The sequence below is a fragment of the Vipera berus genome (genome assembly GCF_964194415.1).
Source record: "Vipera berus genome assembly, chromosome: 2".
NCBI classification, from domain to species: Eukaryota; Metazoa; Chordata; class Lepidosauria; order Squamata; family Viperidae; genus Vipera; species Vipera berus.
This window is the reverse complement of record NC_138203.1, coordinates 165753983-165775255: the sequence shown is the minus strand read 5'-3', so window position 1 is coordinate 165775255 and position 21273 is coordinate 165753983. Positions and strand designations below refer to the sequence as shown.

The window sequence follows — 21273 nt, the reverse complement described above, 5'->3', positions numbered from 1 at the left end:
CGGGGGAAGCCAGATTCACTTAACTATGTTATTAACTTAACAACTACCATGATTCACTTAACAACTGTGGCAAAAAGAGGTCATAAAATGGGGCAAAACTCACTTAACCACTTGTCTTGTTTAACAACAGTAATTTTGGACTAAATTGTGGTCATAAGTCAGGTCTACCTGCATTACATAACCAAGAACTTGGTAATATACAGTTGAAACTGAGCAGAAAAAAATCAAGCTTAGCCTAAAGTGATTATGGAGCAGGATGATTGCGGAGCTGAAGCAATTTCCCTATGAAGAAAGTTATGATGCTTTGGGGGTCTGAATCAGGAGGTCCTTGTCACAGTCCTTTTCTTTAATCCACACTTTTCCAATGAAACTAAATGGCAGCTTAAATTTGGGAAGATCTTCACAAAGAGCACGGTTAAATTATGGAAAACACTAGCATATGTTGTTGAGAGGGTTGCTAACTTGTGTTACTTAAAGGGATTGGGCAAATTCAAGGTAGACAATTCTTATTTCACAACTTCTAATTAAGATAGTTATATATGGCCTTCACTAATAGAGGCGATAGCTAGCTAAATATCAGTTGCTGAGTAATAGAATTAGGTAAAAAGGTAAAGGTTCCCCCGCACATGCGTGCTAGTCGTTTCCGACTCTAGGGGCCGGTGCTCATCTCCGTTTCAAAGCCGAAGAGCCAGCGCTTGTCCAAGGACGTCTCCGTGGTCATGTGGACGGCATGACTAGACGCCAAAGGCACACGGAACGCTGTTACCTTCCCACCGTAGTGGTCCCTATTTTTCTACTTGCATTTTTTACGTGCTTTCAAACTGCTAGGTTTAGTAATAGAATTAGCAGAATATTATTATCATGCCCAGTTGTTTCCCACCGGTATCACTATGTATTAGCAGATAACACTGGATGATGTGGACCATTAGCATAGTTATGTTTTATCAGCCCTTCTGGAATCTTTTTCAGAATGGATGTGAAGCAAAACAGTAGAGAGAGGAGAGAAAATCTCACCTACATAAAAATATTGCATTCTGCATTATGTAATTGTGAAAGGGGAATTTCTTATAGTCTGAAACTGTTTTCAAGCAAGGAACTGACTCCATACAAGACACTAATTTATTAAAGGGATTAATACAGAATTTGTAAAATGCAGCTGAAGTTTACTGAATAGGAAATGTGAGCTAGATAAACAATAGGTGATTTATCAGATCAGTGGTGGAGACTAAATTTAAAAGACTGTTAAATGACAAAAAGATAAAACCTCTACCAAGGAAACTCTACACAATGGTTTGTTAGTGAGCATATTAAAATATGAACCAACACATGGACAGAGAGATAAGTGACATCTTTTGGAGATATTTGAAATTAGATTCTCTATGTAATCACAACTCACTAGACATAAACAATATTATTTGTGAAATTGTATCTGGAATGTGTCAGGGGAAAAGTACAAAAATTTGTAAATCAAAGGTTGGCAAAGAAATAATAGTCATCTGTTTGTTGTTATTCATGTGAGTGTTCAAGTTGGCTCAACCATTCTTTCTTGATGGTCCTATCATCTCAGCTTTGGAAGTTCTACTCTGACAGTGAGTCAATGACTTTCTGGGATATTTCTGGAACAGTTCCGATTCTGAAACAAATAACTACCAATAAAACAGTTCTATAACATAACACATGGGTGATAGTAAATGTGTTTTAAAACAGAAGAGAACCTAGAAGATCCATTTAAGCACACACACACACAAACACAAAATCAAAGAACAAACAAAGAGGGACAAAAAAATGCACATCAGTGATGGTCCTTTTCTAAGTATTAGGCAAGCCCGCTAAGAAGTGGTTTTGGGGGGAAGAGGGAGAAGGAAGAGAAAGATGCTTCAATATAATTTGCAACAATTGTTTACAATTTAAGAAGTTCAGCCTTCTAAGCCACAAAAAACAAAGTTAAGTAACAAATCATCTGTGAAGTACAGACTATTAGTTTGACATTTGTTTTTAAGGAGTCTTGAATCCACTTCAGACAGAAAGAACACTAAATGTAGGCTGCAGCAAGAGGGAGGCAAACCATCACAGAAGCTTTATAATTCACAGAATATATGAAGCATAGGCAAATCCTTTTATAAAAAATACCCTAAAAGACACAAGAGGGCAACAATCAAGCCTTTCTTTAAAAAATAGCACCTCAAATGCTTGGAAATGCCCAGTCAATAGTTGAATTGAAACACTCTAGAATCTCTTCCAACAGGCAAGAGAAAATCTCAATTCCAGAACAACTGTTCTTCATGTCCCCTTTTGATTACAGTATATCAGAACCTAAGAAGTTGTACATAATATATACATATTAGTATATTATTAGTATACAATAAGCAGAGATGTTTAACACTAGAGAGAAAAAGTAAACAACTAGTGAAGCATAAAAATCGAGAATGGCAGAAAAGTAGGGTGCTGGCTTTGTTTAGTGGTTTTTCTGCTCTTACCAGTCATTTCATACATCATCCAATTATACTTTTGTAACCAAAAGAATCAAGAGGAAGAAATACATACCCACTGCTTCAGTTTAAAAATTTTGAAGACTACATAAATATTCCCAGGCATAGAAATATAACAGTGAGAGAACCTTACATAGGCATGAAACAAGTGTAAAATAATATTATAATAAACCGTGACAGGGGAAACCAATGAAGTCTCAGGACCAAACTGTATTTTGTATACAGTATTTTCTAACACATAACAAGACATATGTATTTACAAATATTTTATTAGTAATTCAGTGGTCTATATTAACTTCTTCAGTCTAGATCCAATATTACACCATCAAATGTTTCCTCTCTTCTTCCGGTAGTACCTGTTTTCTCACATTAGACAAATACAATTCTTATTGTTATTAGTAAATATACAATTAAATATCAACATCTTTCTTACATTTTTCTAATAATATCAATAATGCCAGTTTAAGATATCTTTTCTAACCAAAACATATCTTAATTACATTTGCACTTAACATCCATAAGTTCAATCAGTAAGTATCCTGTTTTTGCTTTTTATTTTAAATTTTAATTTCCCATCAGTGTTCAAAATGTCTCTATTGTTTATAATTCCAAAGTAAGTTATATTTGGGTAATCAAAAGCTTCCCTTATTCAAACTACTTCATACCAAAATCTAATATTTTAATTACAAATCTTATCTTTCTAGTTATAATAATACTTCTATTTCTAGCAATTATCTATTTGCCAACATATTCAAACAGCTAATTAATAGTATAATGTCCCATTTAATGGGTCAAAACCTCTAAGCTTTCTTCCTTTGCCAACTAACTTTCCAAGTCAATGCATTTGAATCATCAAGTAATTCTTCCTCTGTTTTTGTGTATATTGTTTAGAATAAAAAAGACCATTTGTTTAAAATATTTTTGGAAGAATGCTCAGCCCATTGATTTTCATTAAACAGCCTCCCTCCTTCTCCAATTCCCCACAGCTCTCCTAACAGCTCTATCTTCCATTCAATCAGTTCTTCTTTTTCCTCAAATGTGTTCTGAATTCTTGATTGGTAAGATGTCTTTTCCATTTCTGATATTATCGCTTCTAGTTCTTCAATTGTCTAAGTCTGTCCGTTAGTTCCTTCCTTTAGGTCTTCCATCATTAGATCTGCTTCCTCTAGTTTTCCTTCTATTTTCTGGGTGGCTAGTTCCTTCTTTGTAGTCATTTTCTGGGTTTGTAAATTTAGATTAGAAAATTGTTCCTTTATCTCCTTTGTGTTATTTTTAGTGTCATCACAAGCTAAAGCAATAGTCTCTTGCATTGATTTCAACATGCAGAGAATTACTTTCTGATCTTCATCAATATTTTCTTGCTGGTATATCAAACTGAAGACTTTGGGGACAAGTGTTAGGGATGGTTTTTTACCATTTAAAGCTGAGCATGGAACATGCATTCTATTTTTTGTAGGTGGTCTTTGTAGTAAAAATTGTTCATCAATCAAAGATTTATAATCCAAAATATTCCATCATCTCAAGCAATGATGTGTGTTTCTCCTGCAGGAAAATAGTTCCACAACACAGCTCTGAAAGTCAGCTAATATTTATATTTGTAGTTAGTTCATCGTCTCTGCCACACCGATAAGCAGCCCAAGAGTTTTTGTTTTTTTCCCCTTTACCCAGCTGCAATCTTCAAAAGTGAAAGTTTCCAAGAACAGCAAGAGTCTTATCTGAATCTGGGCTTCAAGCCAAGTTTCCTTTGAGCATAACAAATTATAGTCCCGTAATTTGCCACTAGATGTCATTAATGCCATTTTCCAGCTTTTTAAATCCAAACTTATATTACCAGTTTTCAAGTCTCTTTTTTTAAAAAAAAAGTCTCAAAAGCACGTTAGTCCCCAAATTTCAAAGCCATACATGTGTATTAATTCCAAGTTAAACTTGTAATTTTCTCTGTTTTCCCCCTAAGCAATTAATTTGCCACTTTTGTTTTCCTGAGGGAATGGGGTCTCTCTCATCGGGGAGGGTGCTTTGGGCAATTTTTGTTCCAGGAAAATGTCTTAGAATCATAAAGAGAGGATAGAGTCTCATCCAGTTTCAACCACGTTGCTGAAAAGTTGCTTGTTGGTACTTATTTTCTTCATTTGTCAGAAGCTTCTGATTGGCTACATGAATGTAGCCAGTCTTTCCTCCGCCAGTTTGGAGGATTTACTCAGATCAAACGGAAGGGCTGCCACCCTCCCATGATTAATGAGTGTCCCCTCCTTGCTCGTCGCCTCTATGGGATGACTTTCAACCCTTTCCAGGGTCCCCAGTGGGGCGAAATCGAATGTGAAAGATGGAGCCCCGTCTTCCTGAACCTGTTCTGCCGCAACGTCAAAACCAAAACAAGACAACTGAACTATCAACGGATAGACTTGTGTCTTTTCTATACCCCTGAAACTGTTGTCTCTTTATTTGTAATCTTCAGTTGGGCAAAAACGTACATCATAGGGCAACAATTTCTAAATCAATATATCTCAAATGGGTTAACTTACACAATGCACTCAAAATTCAGGACTCGTGACTCTTTGGGATTGAAATTCAGCAAATTTATGGCCACTTCAATGCTGCTGGGCCACTGTGATCAGTCATGGTCAGGTGATTATCATTTCCAAGTCACCAAGTCAATGGGTATCTCAACAGGAAATGCAAACTCAATCGTGATTGCCCAAGCTCCCTGACAGTTTCCCACAATCAAAGGAAGGAAAGAAGGAAGATTTCCGATGCTCCCTGCCAGCTTCCTACAAAGAAACTCAATGGGGAAGATGACAGGAAGTTGAAAACCATTCTCACTTCTACTTTGACGTAATTATAATTGATTAGAATATCATAACATGGAAGAAGGGTCACCAAATTAAAAGGTCCAAGTTATATAATAATATCAATTAGTATGCATTTTACCTATCTTAGGCAAGAAAGGCAGGTGAGTGACACTGAGCTAGTCCCTCTCTCCTAGCCATGTGCCGGTTCAAATATTTTATCAGTTCATCAAAATATAAAACAAAGAAATATAAGGAAAAATGAAGATAATGGGAAAATAAGGGGAGAAAAGGGGAAGAGAGAAAAGTGTAGGGTAAAGGGGAATTCTCAGTCCTAACAATTTTTTGCGTGCCTGTGGTCATTGTGTTTCTGTTTAGGTAAGGAAATATATCTGAAATGATGATCTAATGAGTGATATGTCTAGTTTATTATATAGTTTCAGCCAGATTTGTTTTTCTTTTTTACTGCTCGTCTATAGATTCAGAAAAAAATGATGAAGGGTCCTTTATTGGTGTAACTAATACAGTATACTGTTCTTTCCACATGGATTTTGAGAAAATAATTCAAGCAAAGTTTACATTAGCTTTCCATATCTTTAGCTAAATCATTTGTTTTAAATAGTGAAACCAACCAATTTCTTTAAAGAGAACATTATTTTGATCATCTTCAGTGTAAATGAATTGATGCTTCATGACTATCTTATTGCATATTCTTATCACAGTATGATCAAATTCTATCCAAAGTAGTGGCCATTACTACAATCTGTTCAATAAATGCAGGATTATGAGCGAAACTAATTATATTCCTAGACTGTATTTTAAGACAGATTTTAGTGAAGTAACAGCAGATACTCATTCTACAACATCTAGGTTGCCCATAACATTTGTTTTAAATATTGTATGTTCATGTTTCTTCTTTGATTCTTATTCTTACACTCACCTGGTCTGTGCAAAATGATGAAGAATATCCCACAAGGTCTGACTGGAGCTAAATGTGTCCTGGAGTCTAGAACCATCATCCAATTGCAGTGCAATCCGAATCTAGGAGATAAAATATATGTGTATTGAAGATATACGCATACTCATCTATTAGTAAAGCAGCTCATGAAACTTGTTCAAGATCACATCTGGCTAACAGAAATCTGGCCCCTGTCCTTGGTTTCAACTAATGCTTCAGAGCAGCAGGTATTTGTGGCATTTAACACTTATAAACAACATCTCTAAAACCAATAGCTGACAGCATGGATTAAGTTTTATTTTTATTACTGCCTTAGCAGAGTTATAAACATAAAAGAAAGTCCACTGTGGAATAATTCATTTCAAATTGCACCTGAAAGGTAATATCTTTACTCATCCAGTATGTCTGGAGGTGTCAGCAGGAAAATTATGTTACTCCATGACCTATTTGTTCCACAATAGTCAAGCTTGATAAGTGCCTTATTAGTGAACAATTTTCATAGAGACAAGCTTATGATAACTGAGAACTAAGTTCATTTCTTTGCATAATTTCAGGGTTATTTTATGTATTTCAACCTTATTTTTTTTTTAGAATTATTCCAGGGAATCATCCTAAAATAGCAAGCTTGGTATACGTTCATAATAATCATTTTGAGAATGAAACTTTAGAGATTCTTCCATCATACTGTTTTCATTAGATCTTAAATCTTATCTGAACAACTTCATTTTCTAAAGGTTTATTTTCTTTACCTAATGTCAAACTAAGTTACAACTATAAGCTTCACTGAACACAGTGTCATTTTTAACCCACATAACCTGTTATTTTAGTAAGGTTCCAAGCTTACCATATTTTTCTGAACTCAAGTACTATTATTCTAGCTTACAACAAATTTGAACTCCAGTATCTAGATTAAAAAGGGACGCGGTGGCTCAGTGGGTTAGGACGCTGAGCTTGTCGATCAGAAGGTCGGCAGTTTGGCAGGTCGAATCCCGAGTGCCGCATAGCAGAGTGAGCGCCTGTTACTCATCCCAGCTTCTGCCAACCTAGCAGTTCGAAAGCATGTAAAAATGCAAGTAGAAAAATAGGGACCACTACGGTGGGAAGGTAACAGCGTTCCGTGCGCCTTTGGCGTCTAGTCATGCCGGCCACATGACCACGGAGACGTCCTCGGACAAGCGCTGGCTCTTCGGCTTTGAAACGGAGATGAGCACCGGCCCCTAGAGTCGGAAACAACTAGCACGCATGTGCGGGGGAACCTTTACCTTTACCTTTATCTAGATTAAAGGGATCCAAAAGAGCCGATTGGGCTCTGCATAACACAATAAGCTTATACCCCTTATAACAAATGGCACACAGGAGATTACAAATGGCACCACTGCCTAATGAATTTCATAACTTGAGATCTGCTTCTTTGGGAATTGAAATTTATTTTATTTTATTTAATCCCATTTATATCCCGCCCTTCTCCGAAGACTCAGGGCAGCTTACAATTTTAAGCACAAACCAATGTGCTTAGCAATAGCCTTCATTCTATGTATATGCCTGCTTATTAGGGCTTTCGCCCCCCCCAAGCGGCATTATTACAAAGTCAGCTTATTGCCCCCAACAATCTGGGTCCTCATTTTACCTACCTCGGAAGGAAAGGAAATACTTGGTTAACATGCTCTAAACACACTTGTACTGTAGGTTCTTTTTCCCATGCTTATCACCCATTTGTATTTTCTCTTTCCAAATTCATAACAAAAAAAAATTCTTTAGAGAGCTAAACAAAGAGCCGTATTGGTTTTTCTCAAATTGATTCTGGACAAAGGAATATTTCTAGTTGCAAACAGGTACATTTGTTTATTTTATTAATTAAATCTGTTATCTGCCAATTGCAGAGGTTTACAACACTACATAAAACTAAAATTAAAACCAGAAATAATAAAATGAAATTGAATGAATAAAAATAGGTAAATTATAATAAATGCTTCAAAAAACCAAGCTAATTGTCTTAATTCAGAACACATTTCAAAGACTGCAACAGCACAAAGGATCAACTAGGAGGAGAGGGAGAAGAAAGGTCCATGGGTGGCTTCCCTGGAAGAAGGAAAGACCCAGAGCTCCACCCAAGACTGTATAGAAGGGACTTGAGGAAACAGTAGGTACCGTATTTGTCTGGGAAAAGTCAAGCAGTTCCAAGCACGTTAGAGTAAATTCCAGCCCCTCCTGCTCCCTCTCCTTCCTTCCTTCCTTCCTTCCTTCCTTCCTTCCTTCCTTCCTTCCTTCCTTCCTTCCTTCCTTCCTTCCTTCCTCCCCCTTCCGTGTGTGTGTGTGTGTGTGTGTGTGTGTGTGTAGAGGAGGGAATAGAGGGAGACAGCAGGAAACCATGCATTGGATGAACACAAGTATTGTGTTGTAAATATCTGCTGTAAAATATAAGCCATTGTTTATAGTTAAAAGTATAAAGCTCTGAACTGTCTTGTTTTCTGTGTCAATTGCTACCAATGAAGAACAAACTATAACTCCAGTTCAAAAAGAATCCTGTCACACTGTGACAATCAACCACAATGCTGTTAGAATCCAATTGGCTTAGTTGCTACGGGTCTAGCTCCTTCAAAGAGAACCATCCATATATTCATTCCAAGAAAGGTTCTACTCATTCCAGTTTGGCTAGGATTCCTCCAGAATACAAATCAGTTGTTCTTTAGATTGTTAATTTGTGCAAATAGAATTTATTCAGAAAAGGTTATAGAGAGTTTTTCTTCAACACAGCATTTGGGCCCTGGTTGCCACAACTGAGAGTGAGACATCTATGGAAGACATATTGCTAGATTATTTTATTTATTACTCTAGCTCTATTTTATTCTGTTATTGTTATTAATAAAATGCTATGAGTCATATTAAAGCATAATAGTATGGAAAATAATATAAGGTGACCCTTTGAGAGCTGAATGCAACGAAATTTCATTTTAATGTATGTCGATTAGTGTACATTGAAAGTGACAATAAAGTTATTATTATTGTTACTATATAAACACTTGGGGAGACCATTTTTATTCCCTTCAGAGGTACACATCACACCAAATTAACCATATGGTTGTCAATCCATATCAATGAATAAAAATGTGGTATCTATCCCCATCCAAAGAACTTTTCTCTGATTAGAATTAAAAAAATCACATGAGCATATTATTTGTGTCATGTGTAAGCCTGTGACAACATATTTTTAATAAACAAATCTGGTAATAGTCATGTTAATCTATGTTTATGGTAAAATGTGATCTGTATCCAAGACAGTTTGTCTTTTACTTTGGAGCCCAACTTTGCTTTTATTCCTGGTCTAGTACGGAAAAAACATTCCTAGAGTCTAGATCCTCAAATATCTTTTAAGCAATATAAATCACATAATGTTTAATATGTTTTAACTGCATTCACTTGAGTTCTGGATTTGGCAAAACGTCTGGCTGAATGTAATGTTATAAAAAACTTATTTTTCTGATACTGATTTTGGAGTCAAACCTAGTCTACATATTGTAGCTGTATAATGATATATTTCAAATTAACAATAAGTAGAGGTAACAATTTATATATGCCATCTTCTATCTTTCATATAGACAAAAAGGATAAACAAAGCAGATCAGAATTATATTTGCTACTTTTGAGGATACACTAATTTGGATATACTGATGTTCTGTTTAAAAAAATGCAGAGAATATAACTTTTTCCTGTTTTAATATCACCTATGCTACAGCTGAAAATCTGTGGTTCTCTAGGAGGTTACTGAATTACAACTCCAAGCATTCCTTACCATTGGCTTTGCGAGATGAGGTTGATGAATTATATAGCTCAACACAGCAACAAACAGAGGACCCACCTTGATGCTAATAAATTAAGTCAGAAATTATGAGCTATAAAATAGGTATAGGTTGCCAGAAGACCCTTACAAATGTTCAGAAACAAGTAGCAATTCCTAGTAGCAGAGAGAATATAAGTGTAAATTTGCACCCTGGGTTTTGATTCTGAGTCAGTTTGGTATTTTTTTAAAAAAATACTTAAAACATCAAATGAATCTAAAGCAGGGCTTTTCAAACAGTGGTACGGGTACCACCTGTGGTACATTGGCACCTGGCAGGTGGTACGTGACCATCCTAGAAAAGTAGTGGGGGAGAGGAATGAGCTGAACCAGTGGCAGCACCGCACAAGCCTGAGCGAAAGATGGCTGGAGCTGCAGGGCTGTCAGGACTCAGCTGAAGCACCAGGATCAGCATTTCTTCGGGGCTGTCAGGGCCCAGCAGAAGCACTAGGATCAACGCCAGGCTCCAGCTGGAGCTCGGTGCTGATCCCGGTGCTTCTGCTGAGCCCAGAAGTGCTGATCAGCTGGAACATTGCAGCATCTCCAGGGTCTTGTGATTTACATTCAGATGCTTGGCAACTGATTCATATTTATGACGGTCACAGTGTCCCAGGGTCATGTCAAGTGACCAAAACCTGCTGCAACCATCCAGCAGACAGGTGGAATCAACCCCTCCACCTGTTGTGATTCAGGGTCAGCCTGTGGGTTCGGCAGTTGGGTCGGATGACTCAGAGGAGGAGGAGGGGGGGTGTCGAAGAGCTTGATGAGAGTCCTCAGCCAGGCCCCTCTCATCTGGTCACGACGCAGACCCAGCTGTGTGAGCCTGACAGCGTGGATGAAGATGACCCACAGCTGGCTCTGTTCAAGGACGCCCGACGCAGGAGGCAGTCAATCAGGAGTAAACAGAGGAAGGCAATGGGGCTCCTCGGAAGGAGGCAGAGAGAAGCCACGCCCTGAACTGTATTTAAGGGGGAATGCGTGGGAGGGCTGGTTTGCTGAAGGCAACCGCTTGAAAAGCTCCTGTTTCTTGGTTTGTGTCTTGTTCTATTTGTTTTTGTAGCAATAAATTTGACAGGCGTAATTCCAGCCTCTTGCCTTCTTGTAAAAGGGGTTGTCCCTGCCTTTTCTGCAGGGCCGGTAGCAGGCTAGTACAGAACACCACCCTCGCTGCCAATCCTCAACAGAAATGCTCACAATAATGAAAACCTCGGACAGGAGGAAGAGTGCCGCTGGGCGGGCAGGCAGGTGTCTTACTTGGCTGTGGCTTGGGGGGCACTTTTTTCAGTGCTGCTGTAACTTCGAACAGTCAGTAAGCGAACTGTTGTAAGTCGAGGACTACCTGTACTTTATCACATTTTTTCCTTTTTTTTTTTTGGTCATCAAATTTTTGACACCTTGCTAGGAGACTGGTGGTACTCAGATGTTGCCATATCCTAAAAGTGGTACGATGGGTGAAAAGGTTGAAAAGCCCTGATCTAAAGAGCAAGAGTACAGAGCCACCATAATTGGATATTATTCCACCAATAATTCAAGGATCTGAAGAAAAAGACAGACACAACTAAATCTTTCTAAAATGTTGACAAGAGTTTTCAAAGTAAACCCTAGATGCTACAAAATTTCATATACACCATGTTTTTGCTGGCAGGATGTTTTTGATGTCATTCTTATAGGATAGCTAAGAGAGTGACCTGGTAGAAGCAATTCGATGCTCATGGGAAACAAGAGCATCACATCAGTCACCACTCAGAAGGACCAAAGTACTTGCATCCTTCACTAATAAGGCTAGCCCAATGCCTTCCCTGCCCAAGAACAGCTTTCAGATTATTGTTGGCTCTATAAAAGTGTTGACAGCTGACATCACTAGACCACGAGATGCACGCCCAGAAACCTATTCTGCCAATTACATCATTTTTCAGGCAAACGTTCAAAGCCAAGAATGTCACAAATACACATTTAGGCAACAAAAACTTTACAAAAATTCCAAGCTATTTATTAAAACTTAATCCAGAAAATAGAAAAACATGTCAATTAATTTCTAAGTTTACGAAGATGGGAAAACAACACTGATTAAGGGGTAAATTATTGTCTGACCTTTCCATCTGTGAATGTCCAGTCAATACAGGACTCTCAACTTTCACTGTCTTACAACTAATTCAAAAGTCAAGGGGGAGGGAGGGGGGATCTGTTATTACTCAATCAACCACCCTCACTGTGCTGTTCCCCACTGGGGCCCCAAGACGACTGATACAGTCAGGTTTTTAGGCACTTACGAAAAAAGATCATCATACACTCTGACTACCAGCTAATATTCATAATACACTCTGTCAATCTTCTGTCTGTTTGCCAATTCTGGCACTGTATGTTCTATAGGTTGTCCTCGACTTGCCGTTGTAAGTGGCACAGAAAGAGCTGCCTGCCGAAAGAGGGCAGGCAGTTCCTTCTGTGAAAACAACCTGGGCACTGGGATGGAGAAAGGAAGCCGAGATCCCAACGATCTGAGCTCTTTCCTTTTCTGGTTCCAGTCCTAGCTCTCTTTCCCTGCTGTGCTCTAGAAAGTTAAAAAGACTTTCTAGCCCAGGGTGGGAAGGGAAACTGGCACGAAGCACTGAAGGAAACAAAGCTTGGAGAGTTTCCTTTCTCGGACATAAGAGGGCTAGTTCCTCTGCCCCCTCTGGGATAGAAAGGCTTTGCAGAAAGACTGAAAAATCATGCAAAAATGGAGCATGTTTTCATGCGATTTTCATAAATTCTGGAGGCTGTGCAATTTCCAGAGGTCCCCTTGCAAAACTTCCAGAGGCCACACAAGTATCATTTCTACATGGCCTCCACAGTCTCCAAACGTTGCACAAAAACACACTCCATTCTTGAATGGTTTTTGGAAGCCAAGCAAGGCCAAGCAAGAATAGAACTTGCTCTCATGTGGCCCCTGCGGAAGTTGCACGAGAGGGCTGTGTGATTTCATGCATTTTTTTAGAAATTGCAGAGGTTGCACAAGAAACGCCCCCAAGCCACATCAAGACACCTGGGACTGCCTTGATAGGCCACGTACTCAACAGGAAAAGACTACTCTCTGAAGGTAGGTAGCTTGCAATGGATCCTTATGGAGGTAATCTCACCTTGAGCATGGCCTGAGGGAGACTTTCTGAGTGGCAGTGGAATTGCTAGGGCTGAAACTGAGGCCCAGGCTGCTCTTTTAAGCCCAGCCTCAGAGCTGCCATCCACTGCTGCTGTTCAGGGTGGTCTAGATAGGAGGGTTTGGCAGATGGGGGGGGTAGGGGGGAATTATAACATCCCCATCATTGGAAGAGTGGGTGTGCTGCCAAGTACTCAAATTTTGACCATACCACTACAGGGGCGCTGTAATAATTGTAACTTCAAGCAGGGGTCATAACTCTAGTCATTGCCATTGCAATTTCAAACGGCCACCGAATGAACAGTCATTAATCGAGGACTACCTGTAACAAAAGTTAACCGTATCAGGAACTAAGAATCTGGGCCTTCTTATTAAATAAACTGATAGAATAAAGGTATAGGGGCCTGGCAGATCCCAGGGAGAAGGGTGTTCCACAGAACAGTGTCTGCTCCAGAAGATATGCTTCCTAAATTCCACTAAATATCAACATTTAAGAAAAGGGACCTGTAGCATGCTTACTCTATCCAATCTTACTCTATCCAATCTCAAGGAGGAGCAGCCCACATAGGAGCCGTGGTGGTGCAGTAGTTAAAATGCAGTACTACAGGCTAATTCTGCTCACTGCTGGGAATTTAATCCTGACCAGCTCAAGATTGACTTAGCCTTCCATCTTTGCGAGGTGTGTAAAACGAGGACCCAGACTGTTGGGGACATTATGCTGACTCTGTAAACTGATTACAGCAGACATGTCAAACACAAGACCCACGGGCGGGGGCCCAGATGTGACCCCTGGAGCTGTTCCAGAAATGGCAAGGGACCAGCTCCCACTGCCCCAGCCCTGGCCCACCCCAACCCGGCTGGGCACCCTCCCGTTGCACGCACATGAAGCGGCGAGCGCTCGGGGACTGGTGGTGTGCAGCAGCAGTTGCAGCTCATTTGCCTCACCCCATCCCGCCCCTCCTGGCCTCATCCTGTCACGCCTGGCCATGCCCCACTTTACTGGGCCTCTCCTCGTCTGGCTCTGCTTTGCTGGGCCTCGCCTCACCACACCCAGCTTCACTTTGCTGGGCCAGGCACCAAAGCGCTGCTGAAAACAGCAGAGTCTGTGTGCGCGCCTGCCTTGCCTGTGTCAGCCAGGTTCTCCATGGCACACTACAGCTGATTCAAGGCATGGAGAGCATGGCTGACGGGTGAGCTTGTAGCAGGAACACATACAGACTCTGCTCTTTTCAGCAGCCCTTCTTGCTGCTGGGGCTGCTGTTCGCCTTCCTCTGCACAGCGCCTCCATGCCTTGGTCACAGCCTGCAAGGCTTACCTTTCAATGGGACCGCCCTGCCCCCGACTGGGAAAGCCACAGCTGGTGGCAGCATGGCCACCAGCAACACTGCCAATCTCTCCCCCTCCCCTCGCCCCTTCCTGAGCATGGAGGAGACAGAATGGGACCTTTAGGCCATGAGTCTTCTGCCTGCCAGTGTGCGATAGGCGGTCACAGGGGCTGTCGGGGGGACATGGCAGGTGAATGGCAGTGGCGTGCAGTTTCTGGCATTGGGAGGGGGGGGTTGGAAGCAAAACTGCCCTTCTGGCCGGTGTAGTGTCAATCCCGGTGTGAAGGCAACAGAGGGGAGGGTGGACAAAAAGGAAAGCCACTGCTCCGCACATTTTTTTAAGCTGCCAGAGGCTCTGGGCAGAGGTTTCCCATTTCAACCCCTCCTCCTGTCGTCTCTGCTCCTGAAGGGCCTCTGCATGGCTCTCAGCTCACTTCTCCCAGAACCTGCGCACATGTTTGTGTGATTGTGTGTGTGCACATGCGTGCGTGGGGGGGGGGGTTCTTACCTGCTGCAGCCCAATGCTATGACATTGGGGAGAAAAAGAATGGGAGAGATAAGCAACCTCCCAAGAAGCCTTGATCAACCAGAAAAAGCATGAGACCCCAGAACATTGGTGGCTGAGCTTATAGCTGTAAGGATCCCATCCACTTGCTCAGGATTGACCAATTCAAACTCCTCCTTGATAACAGGGCTTAGACATATTTTCCAAAGGATCTACCCAGCTGGAATACTAAGCAAAGTTGAGCATCTTTGTCTGACAAATGGTGAGAATGTTCTTCTCAATGGTCTTGGAAGAGTTCATATGGTTCCTCCTTATCAAGGAGGGATCTGACCACCCAAAAAAGGGTGGCCAGACAGTTATCTGCACACACAGTTAAGAGTGGAGTAGTTCATCCCAATGAAGGCTCCTACTTGTGCTCAGCTGGCTTCATTTTTTCTTTATCCAGATGCACCCTAGGAATTGTCACTTCATCTCTTGGACACCCTCAGTAAACCATGGTATTGTACGAGATCCACATACACGTACAGACACAATCTGGTTCACCTGCCATGTGCTCATTGCAAACCACAAAAAGGTCCTCTACCAAAACATACACCAGAGTTTCAGGAAAATGCCCAAGCTCCCTCTGAAAACTGCATAGAATCCACCAGGCACCTGGAATGAGCTGAGTGAAAAGGCTTCACTTCCATAGAACTCTAAACCAAGAGGGAACGATCCATCCATAGCACAGGACCCTAAATACATATCACAACATCACTGACAAGGGAAAAACCAGATCCAATATGCGATGTTTGCTCACCACTATCAATTAGTTTGGCCCTTGAATAAGTTTGACCAGGTCCATGATTGTTATGGTATAGTTAAAGAAACTATAGTAACTGTGTACATATAAGTATTTAACAGCATTATTCAGTTTATCTTGAATTTACATCTACTATAATCAAAGAAAGGGACGCGGTGGCTAAGTGGGTTAGAACGCTGAGCTTGTCGATCAGGTCAGCAGTTTGGCGGGTCGAATCCCGAGTGCCGCGTAACAGAGTGAGCGCCTGTTAGTTGTCCCAGCTTCTGCCAACCTAGCAGTTCAAAAGCACGTAAAAATGCAAGTAGAAAAATAGGGACCACTACGGTGGGAAGGTAACAGCGTTCCGTGCGCCTTTGGCGTCTAGTCATGCCGGCCATATGACCACGGAGACGTCCTCAGACAAGCGCTGGCTCTTCGGCTTTGAAACGGAGATGAGCACTGGCCCCTAGAGTTGGAAACGACTAGCACGCATGTGCGGGGGAACCTTTACCTTATAATCAAAGAGCTTATTCCAAGAACAATGTGCAGTCTTCTATTTTAGCCAACTAGCATCCACAAAAGTGCCAGATGAAATAAACATATTGGAAATCTTTCAATTTATCCAAAGCTATTATGGATGACATTTACAATATTCAGATGGTTCCAAACTAATTAAGTGTGCATATGGAAATGAACTTTCCTGTCTCTTCCCTTATTGAAGTCATGGATACAGCTAAATTGGCTGAGCTATGGTGTGAACTTTGAGGAACAATCTGCTTGCGTTAGTGCTTCCACCCACTTTTCAGTTCGCTTGTCTGATGGAGCATCTTTAGATCAGGATGCTGGGAGTAGCTTCTCCAGGGAAAGAAAACTAGTTAACAAGATGTGGCGTGGAATTTGTAGTCCTCCAACCTTATTTCATATGCTGAAATTTGAACTCAACACACTATTCAAGACACATTTATTTGAACAAGCCGGCTTGGCCTGATGGGGGATGGGTTGGGTTTTTTATTGTCATTTTTAATATATGTATTTACTGTTTTTAGCTTGGGCATATGTTTAATATTTTTTAACTTTTGTATTTTTGTATTTTTTATATCTCTGCCCTGTTCACCGCCCTGAGTCCTTCGGGAGAAGGGCGGTATATAAATAAAATTATTATTATTATTATTTACCTTAATCAAAGCTGCTGGGTTATCCCTGCAAAGCACAACTGGAGTGTAAAAAAGTATGTGATTTCCAAAAGTGAGATTTAAAATAAACTTTTACTATTTTTAAAAAATAATTCTGTTAGATTTAGAAATGAAAACAAATATACACAATATTTTAAATAAATATTCAATAATAAGATCAGTTATAGTTCTTTCAAGATAGAAGCTTATGATTAAATATACCCACTTCTAGATATAAAAAGATATAACAGTCATATGATGAAGTTATGCTGTTTTCTATTTATATCTTTCTGACAGAAAATAAATCAAGGAATATTTTATAATTCACTCATCAGAAATATCTAATTTCAATAGTAAACATAAGCTATGTGCCACAAATCTGATCATGTGCCATAGATTTGGCTTTTACTCCTGACAATGTTCATAATGATTTCACACTGAAAGTCTGGAAATCCAAAATCCTCTTAAATACAAAATGGCAGCAAGGAATATTTAACTTAGCCATACATAAAAAAGCAATATTGAATATTCAGGCTCACAGATTTTAAGAATACATTGAGAAACACTGTGACATTCACATACAACAGCACATGCTTGCTTGACTGGCTTCTCTCATTAATAAGTCAGGACAGACCCATTCATTTTTTAGAAATGATAATCAAGAGTGCTAACTTACTCCTTCCCAGATAAATCAAAGTTTTAAGCCAAGGGAAAGTATGATTTCAAACTCTGGCTTATTAACACAAGAATCAGATTTTCTAATTTCCACATAAGCAAACTACAATGCAATCAGCCAGGTTTGTTAATACCACCTACTGGCAGAAACAGCACATGCTTGTTTCCAGGTTGTGTAAAAACATGACTATAATTGAACTAACTATAATAGAACATTACTTTAAAAACTGGAATTCTGCTGTTGCTATGTTATCTCCATTCTTTTCTTTCTCTTTCTCTGAATTAATGTATTAATACAATTTAATACACTAAAATGTATTAATAAGAAGGGACTAAAAATGAAAAGTAAAATTAATATATTCTGTAGAGATTAAAGGATGCTTTTATACAGTCTTTTAAGAAGCATTGTGGTTGATTTAAATAATTTATATGCACACACACACACACACACACACACACACACACAGAGCATAAGATAGACAGGGATCCTGCTGAGGGGGGGGGAAACATATCATTGTCTAAGAAAAATCTACAAATCTAAAGATTTTGATAATGAATAAAAATAAAGTCATCACAAAGTGAAAAGTACATACTGTATTTTCAATCCCTACTCTATTACGAGAGATTGGCACCATCTCCAATTTGGCATTGTTGGGTAGATTGGCAAATCTCCACTGCAGAGAAAGATCCAGCACTGTCCTCTGAAATCTGCAAAACATACATTCCTATTAATAAGTTTTTACACTGAAGCTTCATCAATGTTTTTTTCAATATATTATTTCTCATATAAAAGAGATTGTATCAATAATCAGAGTAGAAGGCTAAGCTCTTAGTTGGGGAAACAATGATTAAAATGGTAGTCAGAAAGGCTAACTTTACATACAGGTAATCCCAGTCTTATGGACACTCATCCAGTGACTGTTCAAAATTACGGCAGTGCTGAATGGCCTTAAGGGCGCCTGTAGCTGCAGCTTTTGTAGCACCCACATGGTCACGTGATCAAAATTTGGACACTTAGCCTACCCACACTTATGACCAAAGAGGCATTTCAACTTCCACCTCCCTATCTATGTCCTTCTGATGTCTGTAGTCCTGTGCTTCACCTCCCCAGCTGATCTTCACTGTTTCTTGCTCCCACTGATGAGGCAAACTCAGCATGGCCCTTCACAAGGCAGCTACTGGCCACATGAGGCTTTCTTCCAGGTCACGTACAGTGACTTCCTTTCAAGACTGAGACTGGGACTGGGTTAGGGTGGCTAAGGCTTTGTAGTGCACTGCTGAGCTTTGTCCTGTGGCTCAGGGGGCTGCATTCTGCAGCTCCAGGGATGTAATGCACCAAAAAAAAACCCTTTATGTCATACTCCTGGGTTGGGTTAGGGCTGACCGTTGCACTGCAGCCCAGGGGCTACTTTTTGCAGCCCCAGAACCGTGGCGACCCTCTCATCATCAACTGGAACCAGATGACAGCAAAGGTAAGCCGGGGAGGGCAGAGTGCAAGGTAGCTGCAGCTTCCTACGGCATGACAAGCAGCCCCAGAGCCATGCAGTTCTGGGGCTGCCTGCTGCCCTCAAGGTTCATGACAACCCAAAGGGCAGAGAGGAGGCGACAGGGAGGGGGAGTTGGAGGCAGTCCCTTCCCTTACTGAGACTCAGGACCGGAAGGGACCAGGCTTGGAATTGCTGGGATTGGGATGGGTCCTCAGCTAATAATCACAATGGGGAGTGCAAGGACTGCGGCCGCTAAGCAATGCGAGCGTGTCAAATCTCACTTCACAACTGTATCACTTAGCAACAGAACTTCTGTTCCCGACTGTGGTATAAATCGAGGACCACCTGTATTGCACTAAGCCATAACATAATGTGTTTCATTTCGTTGTATGAAGCCACTTATTGAGATTTTTTGTCACCAAGGCTTATGGATTAATTAATGTTGCATGTTTCTAATTGTGGTTTATTCAAGAAGTCATATTTAGGCAAACCATGGCTTAGTACAATGTCTGAACCAATTAATGAGCGTGTTTACAAAGAATGCTAAGCCAAATTTTAGATTTGGATTCAGTTATGTCATCCAAACCCAGGGACAATTGAGAGTAAAGCTAAGGATTAAAACTATTGGAGTGTGGGTATATGCCCACTGATCATTTTATAAAAATGAAGGGGCTGGGAAAAGAACTAAATTTACATAAGTATGATTTCAACTCAGGAAGTGTCAGCTGAGAAACCAAAATAAAGTTGTCTGGAATACCAGCCAGGAGGAGAACGAGATACAAACTATTGTCAGAATTTTTTCTGCAGCTGGGACCCATTATATTTGGAACTCAACACAAATACCACTTACTCTTTCTCATAAAATTAAAGGTAAATGAGAAAAACATAACCTACCACAATATGGGAAACATACAGTTGCAAGAAAAAGTATGTGAACCCTTTGGGATTACATGGAGTTTTGCATGAATTGGCCATAAAATGCGCTCTAAATGTCATGTAAGTCACAACAATAGAAAAACACAGTCTGCTGAAAATAATACTACACAAACATTAGCTGTTGTCATGTTTTAATTGAACATAACATGGAAACATTCACAGTGCAGGGTGGAAAAAGTATGTGAACCCCTAGCCTAATGACTTCTCCAAGAGCTAATTGGAGCCAGGAGTGAGCCAACCTTGACTCCAATCAGTGTGATGATATTGGATGTGTTGCTGACAGCTGTCCTGCCCTTTAAAAACACACACCTGTTTTGGGTTTACTGGTCTCAAGAAGCACTGTCTGATGTGAACCATGCCTCGCAGAAAAGAGCTCTCAGAAGACCTATGAACAAGAATTGTTGACTTGCATGAAGCTGGAAAGGGTTACAAAAGTATCTCCAAAAGCCTTGATGTTCATGTGTGCACGGTAAGACAGACTGTCTACAAATGGAGAAAGTTTAGCACTGTTGCTACTCTCCCTAGGCGTGGTCGTCCTGTAAAAATGACTGCAAGAGCACAGCGCATAATGCTTAATGAGGTAAAGAAGAATCCTAGAGTGTCAGCTAAAGACCTACAGAAATCTCTGGCACATGCTAACATTTTTGTTGACACATCTACAATAAGGAAAACATTAAACAAGAATGGAGTACATGGGAGGACACCACGGAGGAAGCCATTGCTGTCCAAAAAAAATATTGCAGCACGTTTGAGGTTTGCAAAAGAGCACCTGGATGTTCCACAGCACTACTGGCAAAATATACTGTGGACAGATGAAACCAAAATTGAGTTGTTTGGGAAAAACACACAACTTTGTACCCAAATTATCTAATTATTAAGGCACTGATGGGTCTCCCTACTAAAACATGCTTATCTTACTGTAAGTAGAAAGAGAGGGGATATGAATTTCCATTATAGTACAATAGATCTGCTGCATTAGTGAATAGTTAACTTCTGACAAAACTCATAGAAAACATGCTCTTTCAGAATCAGATAACAAAAAGTAGTATCTTTGGAATTACTACTATAAACTCTTTCAGATGTTTTTTTCCTGTAAAATAATGGCAAAGAAGGAGGATAATGGCAAGCTGTCCACTGGTTGCTAATCTGCTTTCGGGTACAATTCAAGGTGCTGATTTTAGGTTTTTAGGT

The 21273-nt window shown here is 40.2% G+C and overlaps 1 protein-coding gene across 4 annotated transcripts in view; it reads right to left on the bottom strand.

Moving 5' to 3' along the window:
* Positions 1 to 21273, bottom strand: part of ASPSCR1 (ASPSCR1 tether for SLC2A4, UBX domain containing) — a 90364-nt gene that overhangs the window by 60149 nt on the left and 8942 nt on the right. For all 4 annotated transcript variants that reach the window (XR_014025407.1, XR_014025408.1, XM_081319938.1 and 1 more), the window contains exons 3-4: positions 18253 to 18367; positions 6216 to 6316 (exon numbers count right to left, since the gene is read on the bottom strand). Coding sequence is in view for 2 of the 4 variants with exons in the window: in XM_081319938.1 (XP_081176064.1) it covers positions 6216 to 6316; positions 18253 to 18367 (216 nt within the window). In the remaining 2 variants the exon portion in view is untranslated. The remainder of the gene's footprint in view (positions 1 to 6215; positions 6317 to 18252; positions 18368 to 21273) is intronic.